The sequence below is a fragment of the Nomascus leucogenys genome, chromosome 13 (genome assembly GCF_006542625.1).
Source record: "Nomascus leucogenys isolate Asia chromosome 13, Asia_NLE_v1, whole genome shotgun sequence".
NCBI classification, from domain to species: Eukaryota; Metazoa; Chordata; class Mammalia; order Primates; family Hylobatidae; genus Nomascus; species Nomascus leucogenys.
This window is the reverse complement of record NC_044393.1, coordinates 47733755-47753472: the sequence shown is the minus strand read 5'-3', so window position 1 is coordinate 47753472 and position 19718 is coordinate 47733755. Positions and strand designations below refer to the sequence as shown.

Here is a 19718-nt window from a genome sequence, read left to right as displayed (position 1 = left end):
GGGTACAGCCTCGGTGGACAGGAAGCTTAGATTCTGTCTCTAAAGTTAGCAAGTTGCCCGGAGACCCCTCAGTCTCATCAAGGGTTGACACAGGGTACACAGGTTCTGAGTACAAATGCAGAAAATAAGAAAAAATAAATAAAATTTAATTTTGTAATATTTTGTAAAGATCATTGCTGATGTCGGATAGCACAATTCGTTCTCTATCCACATCACCTGCAACCTGCAAATGACATGCAATGCTTGGAAGTGTGTGTTTGGAGGATGAGAATGTATAAAAAAAGGTCTGAAAACTTTCGGTATGAAGTGTGTTTTACCTCTGTGACTTCTAACCCTAGGTCTTAGCATATATTTAGCAAATAAACCATTTCAGACACAAGAATGTGAAGTTACCAAATGTGTGACATTAAGCTGGGGTTTAGACAGAATTGGCAATGGCCCTCCAGGGCATGGTGCTGAGAAGGGCCATGAGAGGGTCTGGCTTCAGCAGGATTGATTATCAACTGTCCGCATGAATATCAGAAAGCACAGTGGCAACATATCCACTGGATACTTGCTGTCTTTCTGTAGCTAGTAGGTACTAAATTAGTCTTTGATGGACTGATATAAGCACAAAAATATAACCAATGGAAAGATTTTCCCCCAATCTCATTTTCTGCACCCAAACAAAATCTCCCCTAGTCAAATCTTCCTAGGCAATGTGCTGTAAAAACACTCCTTAAAAAAACTAAAAGCTTCCACTCCAAGATGGCCAAATAAGAACAGCTCTCGTCTGCAGCTCCCAGCATGATTGATGCAGAAGACAGGCAATTTCTGTATTTCCAACTGAGGTTCCTGGTTCATCTCATTGGGACTGGTTGGACAGTGGGTGCAAGGGGTCAGGGGATTTCCCTTTCCTAGCCAAGGGAAGCCATGACAGACTGTACCTGGAAAAATGGGACACTTCTGTCCAAATACTGCGCTTTTCCCATGGTCTTAGCAAACAGCACACCAGGAGATTCTCTCCCATGTCTAGCTTGACGGGTCCCACACCCATGGAGCTTTGCTCACTGCTAGTGCAGCAGTCTGAGATTGATCTGTGAGGCAGCAGCCTGGTGGAGGGAGGGGTGTCCGCCATTGCTGAGGCTTGAGTAGGTAAACAAAGCAGCCGGGAAGCTCAAACTGGGCAGAGCCCACCACAGCTCAGCAAGGTCTACTGCCTCTATAGACTCCACCTCTGTGGGCAGGGCATAGCTGGACAAAAGGAGCAGAAGCTTCTGCAGACTTAAACATCCCTGTCTGACAGCTCTGAAGAGAGCAGTGGTTCTCCCAGCATGGCATTTGAGCTCTGAGAATGGACAGACTGCCTCCTCAAGTGGGTCCCTGACCCCCATTGTAGCCTAACTGGGAGACACCTCCCAGTAGGGGCCAACAGACAGCTCATACAGATGGGTGCCCCTCTAGGACAAAGCTTCAAGAGGAAGGATAAGGCAGCAATATTTGCTGTTCTGCAATATTTGCTGTTCTGCAGCCTCTGCTGGTGATACCCAGACAAACAGGGTCTGGAGTGGACCTCCAGCAAACTCCAACAGACCTGCAGCTGAGGGACCTGACTGTTAGAAGGAAAACTAACAAACAGAAAGGAATAGCATCAACATCAACAAAAAGGACATCCACACAAAAACCCCACCTGTAGGTCACCAACATCAAAGACCAAAGGTAGATAAAACCACAAATATGGGGAGAAACCAGAGCAGTAAAGCTGAAAATTCTAAAAAATGAATGCCTCTTCTCCTCCAAAGGATCGCAGCTCCTCACCAGCAACAGAACAAAGCTGCATGGAAAATGACTTTGACGAGTTGACAGAACTAGGCTTCAGAAGGTCAGTAATAACAAACTTCTCCAAGCTAAAGGAGCATATTCTAACCCATTGCAAGGAAGCTAAAAACCTTGAAAAAAGGTTAGATGAATGGCTAACTAGAATAAACAGTGTAGAGAAGACCTTAAATGACCTGATGGAGCTGAAAACCATGGCATGAGAACTTCATGACGCATGCAAAAGCTTCAATAGCCAATTTGATCAAGTGGAAGAAAGGGTAACAGTGATTGAAGATCAAACTAATGAAATAAAGCAAGAAGACAAGGTTAGAGAAAAAAGAGTAAAAAGAAATGAACAAACCCTCCAAGAAATATGGGACTATGTGAAAAGATCAAATCTACATTTGATTAGTGTACCTGAAAGTGACAGAGAGAATGGAACCAAGTTGGAAAACACTCTTCAGGATATTATCCAGGAGAACTTCCCCTACCTAGCAAGGCAGGCCAACATTCAAATTCAGGAAATACAGAGAACACCACAAAGATACTCCTCAAGAAGAGGAACCCCAAGACACATAATTGTCAGATTCACCAAAGTTGAAATGAAGGAAAAAATGTTAAGGGCAGCCAGAGAGAAAGGTCGGGTTACCCACAAAGGGAAGCCCATCAGACTAACAGTGGATATCTCAGCAGAAACCCTACGAGCCAGAAGAGAGTGGGGGCCAATATTCAACATTCTTAAAGAAAAGAATTTTCAATCCCAAATTTCATATCCAGCCAAACTAAGCTTCATAAGTGAAGGAGAAATAAAATCCTTTACAGACAAGCAAATGCTGAGAGATTTTGTCACCACCAGGCCTGCCTTAAAAGAACTCCTGAAGGAAGCACTAAACATGGAAAGGAACAACTGGTACCAGCCACTGCAAAAACATGCCAAATTGTAAAGACCATCAATGCTAGGAAGAAACTGCATCAACTAAAAGGCAAAATAACCAGCTAACATCATAATGACAGAATCAAATTCACACATAAAAATATTAACCTTAAATGTAAATGGGCTAAATGCCCCATTTAAAGATGCAGACTGGCAAATTGGATAAAGAGTTAAGACCCATCAGTGTGCTGTATTCAGGAGACCCATCTCATGTGCAGAGACACACATAGGGTCAAAATAAAGGGATGGAGGAAGATCTACCAAGCAAATGGAAAGCAAAAAAAAGCAAGGGTTGCAATCCTAGTCTCTGATAAAACAGATTTTAAACCAACACAGATCAAAAGAGACAAAGAAGGCCATTACATAATGGTAAAGGGATCAATTCAGCAAGAAGAGCTAACTATCCTAAATAGATATACACCCAATACAGGAGCACCCAGATTCATAAAGCAAGTCCTTAGAGACCTACAAAGAGACTTAGACTCCCACACAATAATAATGGGTGACTTTAACACCCCACTGTCAATATTAGACAGATCAACAAGACAGAAGGTTAACAAGGATATCCAGGGCTTGAACTCAGCTCCGGACCAAGCGGACCTAACAGACATCTACAGAACTCTCCACCCCAAATCAACAGAATATACATTCTTCTCAGCATCACATCGCACTTATTCCAAAATTGACCACATAATTGGAAGTAAAGCACTCCTCAGCAAATGTAAAAGAACAGAAATCACAACAAACTGTCTCTCAGACCACAGTGCAATCAAATTAGAACTCAGGATTAAGAAACTCACTCAAAACCACACAACTACATGGAAACTGAACAACCTGCTCCTGAATGACTACTGGGTACATAACGAAATGAAGACAGAAATAAAGGCGTTCTTTGAAACCAATGCAAACAAAGACACAACATACCAGAATCTCTGGGACATATTTAAAGCAATGTGTAGATGGAAACTTATAGCACTAAATGCCCACAAGAGAAAGCAGGAGAGATCTAAAATTGACACCCTAACATCACAATTAAAAGAACTAGAGAAGCAAAAGTGAACAAATTCAAAAGCTAGTAGAAGGCAAGAAATAACTAAGATCAGAGCAGAACTGAAGGAGACAGAGACAAAAAAAAACTCTTCAAAAAAAATCAGTGAATCCAGGAGCTGGTTTTTTGAAAAGATCAACAAAATTGATAGACCACTAGCAAGACCAATAAAGATGAAAAGAGAGAAAAATCAAATAGACACATTAAAAAATGATAAAGGGGATATCACCACTGATCCCACAGAAATACAAACTACCATCAGAGAATGCTATAAACACCTCTACGCAAATAAACTAGAAAATCTAGAAGAAATGGATAAATTCCTGAACACAAACACCCTCCCAAGACTAACCAGGAAGAAGTTGAATCTCTGAATAGACCAATAACAGGCTCTGAAATTGAGGCAATAATTAATAGCTTACCAACCAAAAAAAGTCCAGGACCAGATGGATTCACAGCCAAATTCTACCAGAGGTACAAAGAGGAGCTGGTACCATTCCTTGTGAAACTATTCCAGTCAATAGAAAAAGAGGGAATCCTCCCTAACTCATTTTATGAGGCCAGCATCATCCTGATACCAAAGCCTGGCAGAGACACAACAAAAAAAGAGAATTTTAGACCACTGTCCCTGATGAACATCGATGCAAAAATCCTCAATAAAATACTGGCAAACCAAATCTAGCAGCACATCAAAAAGCTTATCCACCATGATCAAGTGGGCTTCATCCCTGGAATGAAAGGCTGGTTCAACATATGCAAATCAGTAAATGTAATCCATCACATAAACAGAACCAATGACAAAAACCACATGATTATCTCAACAGATGCAGAAAAGGCCTTCGGCAAAATTCAACAGCGCTTCATGCTAAAAACTCTCAATAAACTAGGTATTGATGGAATGTATCTCAAAATAATAAGAGCTATTTATGATGAACCCACAGCCAATATCATACTGAATGGGCAAAAACTGGAAGCATTCCCTTTGAAAACCAGCACAAGACGAGGATGCCCTCTGTCACCACTCCTGTTCAACATAGTGTTGGAGGTTCTGGCCAGGGCAATCAGGCAAGAAAAAGAAATAACGGTATTCAAATAGGAAAAGAGGAAGTCAAATTGTCCCTGTTTTCAGATGACATGATTGTATATTTAGAAAACCCCATCATCTCAGCCCAAAATCTCCTTAAGCTGATAAGCAACTTCAGCAAAGTCTCAGGATACAAAAATCAATGTGCAAAAATCACAAGCATTTCTATACACCAATAACAGACAAACAGAAAGTCAAATCATGAGTGAACTCCCATTCACAATTGCTACAAAGAGAATAAAATACCTAGGAATCCAACTTACAAGGGATGTGAAGGACCTCTTCAAGGGGACCAACAAACTGCTGCTCAACAAAAGATGACTCAAACAAATGGAAGAACACTCCATGCTCATGGATAGGAAGAATGAATATCATGGAAATGGCCATACTGCCCAAGGTAATTTATAGATTCAATGCCATTCCCATCAAGCTACCAATGACTTTCTTTACAGAATTAGAAAAAAACTACTTTAAAGTTCATATGGAACCAAAAAAGAGCCTGCATTGCCAAAACAATCCTAAGCCAAAAGAACAAAGCTGGAAGCATCACGCTACCTGACTTCAAACTATACTACAAGGCTACAGTAACCAAAACAGCATGGTACCAATACCACAACAGATTCATAGAACATAACAGAGGCCTCAGAAATAACACCACACATCTACAACCACCTGATCTTTGACAAACCTGACAAGAACAAGAAATGGGGAAAGGATTCCCTATTTAATAAATGGTGCTGGGCAAAGTGGCTAGTCATATGTAGAAAGCTGAAACTGGATCCCTTCCTTACACCTTATACAAAAATTAATTCAAGATGGATTAAAGACTTACATGTTAGACCTAAAACCATAAAAACCCTAGAAGAAAATCTTGGCAATACCACTCAGGACATAGGCATGGGCAAGGACTTCATGACTAAAACACCAAAAGCAATGGCAACAAAAGCCAAAATAGACAAATGGGATCTAATTAAACTAAACAGCTTCTGCGTGGCAAAAGAAACTACCATCAGAGTGAACACGCAGCCTACAGAATGGGAGAAAATTTTTGCAATCTACCCATCTGACAAAGGGCTAATATCCAGAATCTACAAAGAACTTAAACAAATTTACAAGAAAAAAACAACCCCATCAAAAAGTGGGCAAAGGATATGAACAGACACTTCTCAAAAGAAGACATTTATGCAGCCAACAGACACATGAAAAAATACTCATCATCATTGGTCAACAGAGAAATGCAAATCAAAACCACAATGAGATACCATCTCACGCCAGTTAGAATGGTGATCATTAAAAAGTCAGGAAACAACAAATGCTGGAGAGGATGTGGAGAAATAGGAACACTTTTACACTGTTGGTGGGAGTGTAAATTGGTTCAACCATTGTGGAAGACAGTATGGCAATTCCTCAAGGATCTAGAACTAGAAATATCATTTGACCCAGCAATCCCATTACTGGATATATACTCAAAGGATTATAAATCATGCTACTATAAAGACACATGCACACATATGTTTATTGCGGCACTATTGACAATAGCAAAGACTTGGAACCAACCCAAATGTCCACCAATGATAGACTGGATTAAGAAAATGTGGCACATATACATCATAGAATACTATGCAGCCATAAAAAAGGATGAGTTCATGTCCTTTGCAGGGACATGGATGAAGCTGGAAATCATCATTCTCAGCACACCATCACAAGGACAGAAAACCAAACACTGCATGTTCTCACTCATAGGTGGGAGCTGAATAATGAGAACACTTGGACACAGGGCGGGGAACATCACACACCAGGGCCTGTCAGGGGGATGGGGGACTGGGGAAGGGATAGCATTAGGAGAAATACCTCATGTAAATGACAAGTTGATGGGTGCAGCAAATCAACATGGCACATGTATACCCATGTAAGAAACCTGCATGTTGTGCACGTGTACCCTAGAACTTAAAAGTGTAAAAAAAAGAAAGTTTAAAAAAAACTATAAACACTAAGGAAATGTCTTCTCTCTTAAATATTTCATTTGCAAACTTGTTCTCAAAAGTATAATTTTAAACCAGCTAAAAACCTCCAATTAGGACTAATTAGTGCTTAGGGCAATAAAACTCATCATTGTCAGCAGTAAGAATTCCCAAGTGTCCTATTACCCGAGACACAGTCATAGTGACTCAGGCAAGCATGATCCCCATGCCTTAGGGAGCCAATGACTAAGACAGAGTGTCCACTTTGACCAGTAAATGGGTTCTTTTCAATTATCAAGTCATTTTCAAAGATCCTCACCCACTATGGCTTGTTATTACAAAGACTGGATGATGCCACCACTCAAATCACAACTACTTTCAATACATAACTACCATTGTAAATGATTATGGGAGGCTGGCGAGGTGAAGCTCAAGTCCACAGCACCAGGAAAATCCTTAGTTCAAAACATCACCATTATCCTGGAGATGATTCCTCCTTGAGTGAAGGAGAATTTGAATAAAGTGTCCCTTCCATGAGTGTAGGATATGTTTATTTAAAAACCCCTCTGGGATGAAATGATATTATATCTGATGTTTTCTTCAATATTACTTATGGTTTGAGGCAGGAGGGAAGAGAATGATTGGAGTATAGAGGCAATAAAATTGGTTATGAGTTAATCATTGTTAAAGCTCTGTGATGAGTACATGGGATTTTACTCTATCTTTGTATGTTTTTGATTTTTTCTAATAACAAGAAGTAAATTTAACTAGCATAGGGCATAAAAAGAGATAATAACAGAACGAGGACTTCAGTTTGGTATCATGAAACTGTTTTGGTATGCAAGCTTCCAAGGAGCTTGCAATGTCAAATGATCGGGCAACAGATGCCCAAGTTACTACAATGCAAAAATGTAGCCCAGACTAAACTAACACAAGGAGAGCTAATGCAAGGTGAACAGTTACTGTATTTAAGGCACTGTTCTGTGTTTTGCATGTATTCTTTCAACTAATTCTCGTCATAACCCTCTGAAATAGGTATTATGATTTCCCCATTTTGGAAACTGAGGCACAGAGAAGTTAAGTTACTTGTGCAAGTTTACAGGGCTAATAAGAAGTGGAGGCAGGATTTGATGCCAGTGGGTCATTGGTCTGGGATTTTATCTAAGGCAATAGGTAGAGTTGGGAGTAGGGAACAAACGTATCCCAGGGCAAGGATACAATCTGGACAAAGATAGGCTGGCGGGGAGGTGCAGGATATGTTCAGGAGGTGGTCTGGATAACTGCTGTGGGATTTGGAGGCTGGTGCAGAAGCCAGCCTTCTAAGAAGGATCCGCAAGTGAGGTGGCGCATAAAAGGGTTGGAAAAGTTGCTAGGAGAAAAAAATAAATTTTGTGGTTAGGTCAGAAACTGGGCCAGGGGCATAGATGAGGCTCCTTCTCTCATTACACTCAAGATATGCTGCTACTCTCAGAAGCCCCAATAGCCTGGAGCCTGGCACTTGTTCTTGGCTGGCACAGGACCCAGCATGAGCCTCCCACCAGCTGTGCAGACACCAAGGCATCCCACAGGTTCTTCAGGTGTTTTCTGGGCATAGGCACCAAATCCGATGCCCCATCTCTGTTCAGCAGACTTGGTGCTCTTGAGAAATGCTGGTGTCATCATGCCCTGAAACTCCAGTATAGGGCTGACATGCTGACCAGCGATAGGCTTGTTGCTATTAACTATTCCAGCCACACTGACTGCCACAAAGGCTAGTTACAATGCAGGAGCAATTGCTTCACAGGAAAAGGCAGTGGCTGTCCAGCACGAGATTCTCACTGCTGTGCAAGTAGAAAATAAAATGCACTATAAGGGACACTCAAACAAAGAAGTAAAATGTTCCCCTTGGTTGGGAGACTGAGTTCAATCGCAACACATCTCTCCTAGGTTTTCTTGACACTTTAAACCATCATCTCATACCCGCTGCACATACTCATTGTTTTCCTTTATTAAACTCCAAGCCAAGGGTGCTTTAGGAAAACAAACTTCATACATATGCAGAACTGCTTTTAGGGAATGTGTATATTAGAATAGCTTGCCTTGTGCTTGATTTGCTTTTGTTGGATTATTCCTGTTTAAGCAGAGCAACTGTATTTATTCTACTGTGAACCATTTAATAATTACATGCAGTATCTGAGCTCCAGGGATGTACTTGAAACACAGTTAAGACATTTTCAAAAAGATTGTAATTTTCTCTTAGCTTGCAATGAGGAAAATACATTTGACCAAACAAAATAATAATAATAGTAACTCAAATTGCAAAAAGGTAGAAAATACACATTTAATGAGCATCGGTAATGTGCAAAACAGATATAATTGATTTGCTGGGAGGTATCAGGATTTAGCATTACATTTTTTTCCTTGCTGGCACTCAAAAAATATTGACTGGCTGGTTGATGGATGAGTGACATACCTTTTCAACCATGCCAAGATGTTGAGTGGCCTTGACATCTGTCCATTTTCAAGCTACCCGCTGCTCTCAAGGTCTGCAGCCCACGTTTTGTCAATAATCTTGCAGCCCTGCTCGTTTTAGGTCAATGTTTGGTGATGCATTGCAGATCTGTATTCCATTACTGTGCTGTTGTCCATAAAAATCTCTCTTGCATAGCATTTCTTTGACAGGCGTTCACCACTGAAATGTCATCCCTGCCATTGACGATATTTATGAAGCATCAAGGGATGCAGCATACTCTATCTATTAAACCCTAAATAGTGAGAGATTCTGGGTTAGATGCAATTCTTGGCTGCAAAAAGTTGACTATAAATTCAGGAAGAGACAAGACATTTATTACTCAAGCAAACAAAATGGAGGGAAGGAAGATGGATAAATTGAGGCTGAAGAACATTTATCTCTTTGTGAGCCAATGTGATTGATAGCATTAGTTAAACCTTCAAATAAGAAAGGTTTTCTGGGATTAACTTTTATTTTCTTATTAAAAGTCATACTTCATTCTGAAGAACACCAAGCAACAGGCCACAAAACAGTGTGAGAAAAAAGGCCCTCTCTGGTTGGCTATTTTCACACTGATGTAAGCTGATACCTTACCCTGGTGATACTTAACAGTTTCGGAGTAGATGAACATCTTTCCCTTATGTCTTTTTGAACTAATTCTGAAACACCTCCTGGATAATAAAATGCAAACTGTTTTCAAAGACAGTCTTTTTCATGTGAGCTTTAGGACTACCTCATCAGTCTATATTAGCTCAAACGTGACTGCTTGTAACTAACCCTTTCTACATCCAAACCAGAGCACAGTGCAATCCAACAGCATTTAATTTGTAAATTTCTAGTCCCCTACCTGGATTAGAAAAGTATTTATTATTTAAATTTTTCCTTCAGCTAAAAGGATAGATGTAATATAGATTTAGGGGTTATGGAGAAAATTATAAAGATTGTAAAAGAAAGACCTATATTTGGGTATAATTAGTTCTACTTTGTAAGCTAATGTGTAGAGCCATATAGAGATTTTACGGTCCTCAGACGGCAATAACTCTTTTCTTAAGAGAGAGAAATACAGCACATTATGTAGACAAATGTAATATTATGTTAATTGCTTGGTATGGAATGAGTGATCCCTGAATCAGTTCCCTTATCTATAAACAGGGACTAAAGCTCCCACCTTGAAGGCTTGTACTGGGGATTCAAAACAGGTATAGAGTGCTTGGTACAGAGCATGGCACATGGTACGCACTCCCTAACCGGCAACCAATAGAGTTGTGAAATTCAGCAAAGGGATTCCTACAGGAGCTAAGTCAAAGATTATTCAACGACAAAGAAAAGTAGGAGAATTTATGCTACAAGAGTAAATGGATGGCTCCGCCATTCACCCACCTTTCTCAGACATCTGCTGTCTCATTTAAGCTTTTGACAGAAACTAGATAACAGTCAGCTCAAGGTTAAACTTTCTGTCAAGATTCTAGTGCCTGTGTTTCTGTATTGCTGGTTGAAAAAGGAGTTATAGCCAAAGATACCTTGTATGCATGAGACAAAGTTGATCTCTTAGGAAAATTGAAATGTCTAGCATCTGGCTTCAGAAAGACGAAGAGTCTGCTCACTTCTCCAGAGAGCAATGGGTGCTTGCCAGCAGACTCAGGGACTTCCCCAGAGGCGGCTTTGCTCATTCTCACCTATCACCTATTCTAACCTATTCTGCCTGAGCTATTCATTTCTCATCTATTCTATCAAGTAGGCTCTTGAAACCCCAAAGTCTTACCCTGTAGAGCTCATTGGACATTAGCCACCAAACGTGGTCGATGCCAAACCAGCCAGGAAGTCTCTGCATTTCAGTTCTAATATGTCTAACACTGGAGCTTCTTTCTCCAAATCCAAGGGTGAAAAGACTGCAGCTGGCCACCATGGGTCTTCTGTTGTCTAAGAATCTGTAAATGCAGAGAGACTGGAGACCAGAAGACAAAGACAGCTTCATGTGCATGAACTTGGCCAAGTTGCACACTGGCTTGCTGACTAATCTGTCTTATCTCCTCATCTCTGTGAATGCAGATCCCTGAAACACTGTTGTAGAAACTGGCTGTCAGAAACAGAACTAAGGAGTCAGTTGAAACAACCATAGGACCAGTAGCCAGGAAAGAAAGAGATATAAAAAAAAAAAAAAGAGGAAAAAATATCTCCACATCAAAGTTATCCTAAAATCCAATATTCCAAAATATCTGAAAAAAATACACCTAAAAAAACTAAAAATCAGGATATTAATTTGTACTATATGAAATCGGTTCTATGAAGCAGTCTTGAAAAAGACTTTATAATAAGTTATTTTTAGTTTGTTCAGAGTGATAAACGCATGGATGACATCTATTTTAAAGAAAACTAAATGATGGTGGAAACATAGGCAAAAACAAAAGCATGGACATGAAAAGAACCAATTGCAGCTGAAAAATACAGCCTGTGGAATAAAATCTCAATAAATGGGATAAAATCTAGCCTGGATGCACTTGAGGAGATAATTATCGAACTGAAGATAACAGCCTGTTTATCAAAAACCTACAGCAAACATTATTCTTCATGGTGAAGCTTTGATAGCATTCTCCAAGTCTGGGACAAGATGTGGGTTCTCCCTGTCATCTCTTTAATTCAACACTATGCTACATTTCATAGCCAATCAAATAGTTATAAATCTAAGAAAAGGTGTGAGATCATTAAGAAGAAAATTACAAAATTTACAAAAGACTTAAAGGAGTCCTAAATAAATAGAGTGGCATACTAAGTTCATGGATAAGAAGATGGAACAATATAAAGATATCATATCAAATTAATATATTAATTCATTGCAATTTCAATTAAAGTTTCAATAGATTATTCAGTGGAACTAGACAAAATTGTTTTAAAATTGATATGGAAAAACAAGTGGCCAAAATAGAAGAAGACAAACAAGGAGGAGGAAAAAAGGAGAAAAAAGAGGAAGAGAATGAAGATAAAGAAGAAGATGATGAGGTAGAAGTTCAACAACAACAGAACAACAGCAAGATGGGAAGCTTTGCCGACTGGATACCAAAACATTACACAACCATAATAATATGAGATTGCACGATTAGCATAGAGAGAGACAAAAAGATCAAGAAATAGAATACAGAGGGCAAAAACAGACACCACATAAAAGGAACCCTAATATATGATTAAAAACAATAAGGAAAGGATGGAGTGAAGGTATTCAATAAATGTGATAACTATGCACATGGGGAGAAATAGGCACCCACACCACATACTGAGCGTAAATAAATTCCAGGAGAATTAAAGACCTAAATGAATATAAATCTTTTAGAAAAAATAAAGAAAAACATCTTTATGATCATGACATAGGGATTGATTTCTTTCCTTTTTTCCCCAATTGATTTAGAAGTTTATTTTGCCAAAGTTAAGGGTGATGACCCATGACACAGCCTCAGGAGGTCCTGAGAACAGGTGCCCAAGGTGGTTGAGTTAGAGCTTGATTTTATATGTGTTAGGGAGACATAAGACCTTAGTCAATACATGTGAAGCAGACATTGGCTTGGTCTGGAAAGGCAGGACATCTTGAAGCAGGGGCTTCCAGGTTATAGGTAGATTCAAAGATTTTCTGATTGGCAATTGGTTGAAAGAATTGTTACCTAAAGACCTGGAATCAATAGAAAGTTGTGTCTGGGTTAAGATAAGGGTTTTTGGAGACTGGGGTTCTTTTTATGTAGATGAAATCTCCTAAGTGGCCACTCTTAGAGGCAATAGATGACAGATGATTCCTGTTCAGACCTTTAAAAGGTGCTAGACTCTCAGCTAATCTCTTCAGGATTGTAAAAAGATCTGGAAAGGGCAGAGGATTCTCTACAGAATGTAAATTAGGGATGGAATTCTTAAACAAGCCACTAAACCACTTGGAAAAATAAATGATTGATAAAGCTGGCTACATTAAAATTAAACACTTTTCTTCAAAAAAAAAGTCACAATAAATAAATTTGGAAGACAAGCCACAGACTAGAAGACGTGCAGCAAATTTTATGGAAAAAAGGCTTAATATACAAAATTTGTAAAGAACAGCTACAAATCAATGAAAAATAAATAAATACCTTAATCGAGGAAATGGGCCAAGGTTATTAACAGGCAATTCACAGAAAAGAAAATCTAAGCCAAATAACCTATGAAAAGATTACCTTGCTAGTGACGAGGAAATGCAAAATGAAACAATAACATACCATTTCACACCAACTGGACTAGCAAAAATGGTAACATTCGACAATGATCAATGTTGAAAAGGATCGAGCAACAGGATTGCTCGCACCTTGAAGGAGGTACTACATAGCCATATAACCTGCTTTAAGTCCTACAAGAAGACCTCAGAGAAACTCTTCCTTATGTGTACATGGAAATAATAAACAAGAATGTTTCTTTTCAAATTATTTGTAATAGCAAGCAAATTGCAAACAAATTAAATACCTATCATTAGAAGTATAAATAAATAAATCACAGCATATTTATAATGGACTACTACACAGCACTAAAAATGGATGAACCAGAATTCACAAGTTAACTTTAGAAAGTGTAGCAAATAAAGCCAATTTTACGTAGATCATATACTAGGAAATTTTTATATAGAGTGTGAAACATGTAAAGAGTGGCATATATGCTTATGCATACCTAAGTTCATAAAAACATTCTGAACAGCAAACTTAGTACAGTTGTTACCTCTGAGGAAGCAAAGAGGGGAAGGAATGGCATCAGAGAGGGCCTCAATTGCATCTGTAAAGATTTATGTTGTTTCTTGGGCAGGGGTTTGTTTTTTGTTTTTGAGACAGAGTCTCGCTCTGTCACCCAGGCTGGAGTGCAGTGGCTCCGTCTCAGCTCACTGAAACCTCCGCCTCTCTGGTTCATGCAATTCTCCTGCCTCAGCCTCCTGAGTAGCTGGGATTACAGGCACGCACCACCACGCCTGGCTAATTTTTGTATTTTTAGTAGAGATGGGGTTTCACCATGTTGGTCAGGCTGATCTCAAACTCCTGACCTCGTGTTCTACCCGCCTCAGCCTCCCAAAGTGCTGGGATTACAGGCATGAGCCGCAGCGCCCAGCCTTTTTTTTATTTGAGACAGTCTCATTCTGTCACCCAGGCTGGAGTGCAGTGGCGTAATCTTGGCACACTGCAACCTCCAACTCCTAGGTTCAAGCAATTCTCATGTCTCAGCCTCCCAAATAGCTAGAACTACAGACACAGGCCACCATGCCTGGCTAATTTTTTTGTATTTTTAGTAGAGACGGGGTTTCCAGGCTGGTCTTGAACTCCTGACCTCAAGCGATATGCCCACCTTGGCCTCCCAAAGTGCTGGGATTACAGGAGTGAGCCACCACACCCAGCCTGTAAAGAATTATGTTTTTCTAAAAATAATCCAAAGTATGAAAAATGTTTGGCTTTGATAGACTTGGATGGTGGCTATATGAGAGTCATCGTACTATTCACTGAAATAGTCTATATTTTTAAAATATTTCACAATTTCACATATTTAAATAATAAGCCTGAGCCAAAATGGAAACCCCAAAGTGTCAGACAGGCCCATTCACCATTAAAAGACCCACTTCTACACACCAGCCTCAAAGTGTGCATTAAATAAAGGAATGCCAAAAGTCCATCATGCACCCTGCACACACCTAGTGAGAGGGCAGGGGAATTCGACCACTAGACGCAGCCATTTTTTTTCTGTTCATCAAAGACTGCTTTGTACTGATCCTTGTCACTCAACATCTCTTTTTGTGGGCTCCTTCAAATTAGTTTATGTCACTTATTATTAGAATTTATCCTTCCAAAACAGTTTATCGAGTAGCAGCTAATAAAATTATAGGAATAATCAATAGAAATAAGATTAAAATGTGCTAGTTCAGGTTATCCTAGTAGCTGTAACAAATAAATCTTGGCCCTGAAATATTAGTGGTTTAGTGGCTTAGCACCACAAAAAAAGTGTATTTATCACTCACCCACCAGTCCATCTCTGTGTTCCTGGTGGAGCAGCTCTCCTCTAAGCCGTGATTCGGGGATGCAGGCTCCTTTCATCTTTGGCATAGGTTTCCAGTGTTCCTGGGCTTTTTTGCATCAAACTGCTTGAGGGGAAAGAGCATGAATAATTAATTGCCCAAGGATAATTTTTATGGGCCAGGTTTACAAATACATTTACCCGTCTGCTCACATATTTGCCATAACTCTGTCACATGGCCACATACAAGTGCAAGGGAGGATGGGAGCCTTACTGCAGCCTGGGGAGAAAAGAGAATGACTGGTGACCATTTAGCATTTTGTGCCACCAACAAAAACCATGTTACAGAGTGAGAGACAATACTGTACCAGAATACCTAGGTGAATGGTGATATGGTTTGACTCTGTGTCCCCACCGAAATCTCACCTTGAATTGTAATTGCCATAATCCCCACGTGTCAAGGGCAAGACCAGGTGGAGGTAATTGAATCATGGGGTCAGTTTCCCCCGTGCTGTTCTCATGATAATTAGTGAGTCTCACAAGATCTGATGGTTTTATAAGCATCTGGCATTTCCCCTGCTGGCACTCATTTTCTCCTTCCTGCCACCCTGTGAAGAGGTGCCTTCCACCATGATAGTAAGTTTCCTAAGGCCTCCCAAGCAATGCTGAACTGTGAGTCAATTAAACCTCTTTCCTTTATAAATTACCCAGTCTCTGGTATTTCTTCATAGCAGTGTGAAAACAGACTAATATGGGTATTAGCAAATGACTGAACTAAGAAACCAGCAAAAGCAGATTTAATTACTTAGTTACTTTTTGTTTTAGTCATGGTTCTCCAGAGAACAGAACCAGTAGAATGCGTATACATATAAAAAGAGGTTCATTATAAGGAATTGGCTCACCTAAGTCTGGAGACTGGCAAGTCCAAAATCTGCAGGGTAAGCCAGCAGGCTGGAGACCCTGAGAGCCAATGGTCCAGCTCAAGTCCAACGGTAGCCTGCTATAGAACCAGGAAGATCCAACGTTACAGGTGAAGTCCAAAGACAGTCTTCCAGAGAATTCTCTCTTCTCAGAGGAGGCCAGATCTTTTGTCTATTTAAACCTTCAAGTGATTGGGTGAGGCCCACGCACATTATAGAGGACAAGCTGCTCTAGTCAATGTCCACAAATTGAAATGTCTCATCCAAAATACCCTTGCAGAAACACCTAGAATAATGTCTGACCGAATATCTGGAGACCTCGTGGCCCAGCCATATTGACAAGTGAAATTAACCATTACAATTTTAATCTGCATGTTTCTGATAGGATTACATGATAGTTAAAGATCATGGTTAAGGGCAGGGCTTTGGAAGCAGCAGACCTGAGTTTGAATTCTTGTCCTGCCTCCTGTTTGAGAAGTGACTTCACATCTTTCTAAGCTTCAGTTTTCTCATCTTTAAAATGGGGATAATAATAGGCTGTTGTGAGGATTTAATAGAATAATACATGTAACACTCTCAGCACAGGGCCCATCTCATAGTAGGTGTTGGTAAAAGAGGTTGTTTTATTCATATTGCTGTATATATCTAACACTATTTCCTAAGTGTAGTACATATATAAATACATGCTTTTGGCTGGAAAAGCTAAGTGAGATGATCCGGTGCAAAAGCCAGCAGTGTGGATGGAAAGGATGTGCCTGTTCTTTCTCTCAGGAAATCCACAAGGTTGGGCACAGGACCTCAGGTTTTCATTTGGACACCCCAGCATCCCCTCAATACAGGCTACTCACAAAAGCCGCAATACAGTCATCGTGACAGTCCAGGTGTGAACCCTGACTCCCCACACGTGAGCCATGGTGTCCCTCTAGCCTTGTTCATTCATTGTACCAGTAATCTACTGCCACGATAATGCTGCATAACGAATTATTCCAGAATTCAGTAGCTTGAAACAATAAGCATTGATTATTGCTCCCAAGTCTATAGGTTGGCTGGAAAGTTCTATTGATCTGGACCAGGCTAGGCTTGTCTTGGCTGAGCTCACCCTTGTCTCCCTGGTCAGCTGGCAGGTTGCTGGGGGCTGATCGGTTTAGGATGACCTCAGTCACATGTCAATGGGTTACTGTTGGCTGGGGTGTCAGGCATTACAGGTTATGTGTCTTTCATCATCCAATAGGCTAGCCTGGGCTTGCTCACATGGAGCCTAGACAGGGTGGCAAGAGAAAGCAGAAAAGCCACATGGTCTCCTGAGCCCCAGGCTCATCACTTCTGCCACATTCTTTCAGTCAAAATAAATGACAAGAGAAGTCCAGATTCAAAAGCCCAGGGTTGTGAGAAGGCTTGATGTTAGGAACAATGGTAAGAAACCTCTATTTATGGCTGATTCCTAATTAGTGTCGCCTAATTTGGCAATGAAATGTTTCTTCCCATATGTTCCTCTGGAGAGCCCATGGCATTCCTCTCCCCCGCTGAAGGGCCAAAATTAAGGACACAGAAGACTTATTTAATATCTTTGCTTTGTTCAAGCTGGTTCACATGCACTTGTCCTCCAGCCTTTGGTGAACTGTTTCAGGACAGGGACAGGTTTAACACAAGGGCGGACCTCTGCAGTGACACTGGGTTTACATATCTGGGTACATGATAGGCAGGTTTCATTCTTGTTCCAAAGAGAATTTTGAGGCATGAAATATGTAGCCTTTATGGAAGCAGGATTTACTTTGACTCATATAGAGAAAGAAAATGTGTGTGTGTGTGTGTGTGTGTGTGTGTGTGTGTGTGTTTTCAACCCTTGGATGTGATTTTTTTCTAAGGGCTGGTGTGACAGCTTTGCTTGCCCCAAGAGGATGTCCCGGACAGTGCACTAGTTGATGCTGCAGAAATGGAAAATTCCTAGGGATATGTAGCCAATGAACCCCTTCACCCACATTTCCTGATTGCCACAGTTTGAACAGTGAGTGGAAAGACCTTGTGAATTCGGCAGGCCATACTCGCACTATCCCAGCAGACCTGGATATGTGCCCATTTGATTCACCCATCATTAAAATGGACTTTTCTAGCCAGGCGCAGCGGCTCACAGCTGTAATCCCAGCAATGTGGGAGGCTTAGATGGGAGGATCGCTTGAGCCCAGGAGTTTGAGACCAGCCTGGGCAACATGGGAAACTCCCTTCTCTACAAAAAATACAAAAAAATTAGCCAGGCGTGATGAACCCACCTGTGGTCCCAGCTACTCAAGAGGCTGAGGCAAGAGAATCACCTGAGCCCAGGAAGTCGAAGCTGCAGTAAGCCAAGATTGCACCACTGCACTCCAGCCTGGGTGACCGAGGAGACTCTGTCTCAAAAAAAAAATAAATGAATAAATAAATATATATAAAGTGGACTTTTCATGGCTGGATCTGGTAGTTCCAGATGATTTGTACCATTGGAATCTTTTGCATCTTGAATGCTGTTTGAGTCTGAAAACACAGCCTTCTGAGTGATTCAGGTTATACTTGTTTTATTTCACTATTGCGGCTTTACAAACCACCCCAAAATGGGGCACTTTACAGAAAACTAAAAGACAGGTAGATAATGGTTTGCTCAGCACTTTAAGTCTTCACAGAACTTTAACACAAGGGCTGACCTCTTCAGTGACACAGGGTTTACTTGTATATGATACACAGATTTCATTCTTGTTCCAAAGAGAATTTTGAGCCCATAAGAGATGTAGCCAAATTCGTTTCACTGTGTATCTAATGTGTCTTTATATTTTTCCAAAGCCATGGGACCCGATGTGCAGGAGAAGTTTCTGCTGCCGCCAACAACAATATCTGTGGAGTTGGAGTAGCATACAACTCCAAGGTAGCAGGTAAGTCATCCCTGCCAAACAGAGGCCCCCACTAGGTATCACACTGATCTCAAGGCTGACCATGGCCCAGCAAAAAATCCCACTGGTGCAGAAAAGCTAGGATCCACAGATTTGGCACAAGTGAAAAAAATTTTTTTCTTTTAACCTGCATAGCAATATCAATATAGTTTTACATTTTTAATTTAAACATAATATAAATTCAAAAAAGTTAAGAAATCATAAATAAGCTAATGACTTTTCCCAAACTGGCCATACCCATATAGTGATCAGGAAACAAAACGTAACCAGCACCCCAAAGCCCTTCATGTCACCTTCCAGTTACTACTCAGACACTCAAGAATAACCATGATCCTGTTTTTTAACAGCAAAAAAAAATGGTTATTGCCAGTTTTTGAACTTTATATAAATAGAATTGTCAGTCACTACTCTTCTGTATCAGTGTCAATAACATTTTAATGAGACTCAAATATAGACTATAGAATACAAGGTGGTGTGTACAAATTATTTGTAAACATACTCAGAGCTCTTCAAAATGTTTTGCACAATGGAACTCATCTTTAAAAAGAGAAATTCTACCTAGAACCTTTTT

The 19718-nt window shown here is 40.3% G+C and overlaps 1 protein-coding gene across 1 annotated transcript in view; it reads left to right on the top strand.

Annotated features, from left to right (window-relative positions):
- PCSK2 (proprotein convertase subtilisin/kexin type 2) overlaps positions 1-19718 on the top strand; it is a 259315-nt gene that overhangs the window by 181804 nt on the left and 57793 nt on the right. The window contains exon 7 of the mRNA XM_003268203.4: positions 19041-19129. Within this exon, the coding sequence (XP_003268251.1) occupies positions 19041-19129 (89 nt within the window). The remainder of the gene's footprint in view (positions 1-19040; positions 19130-19718) is intronic.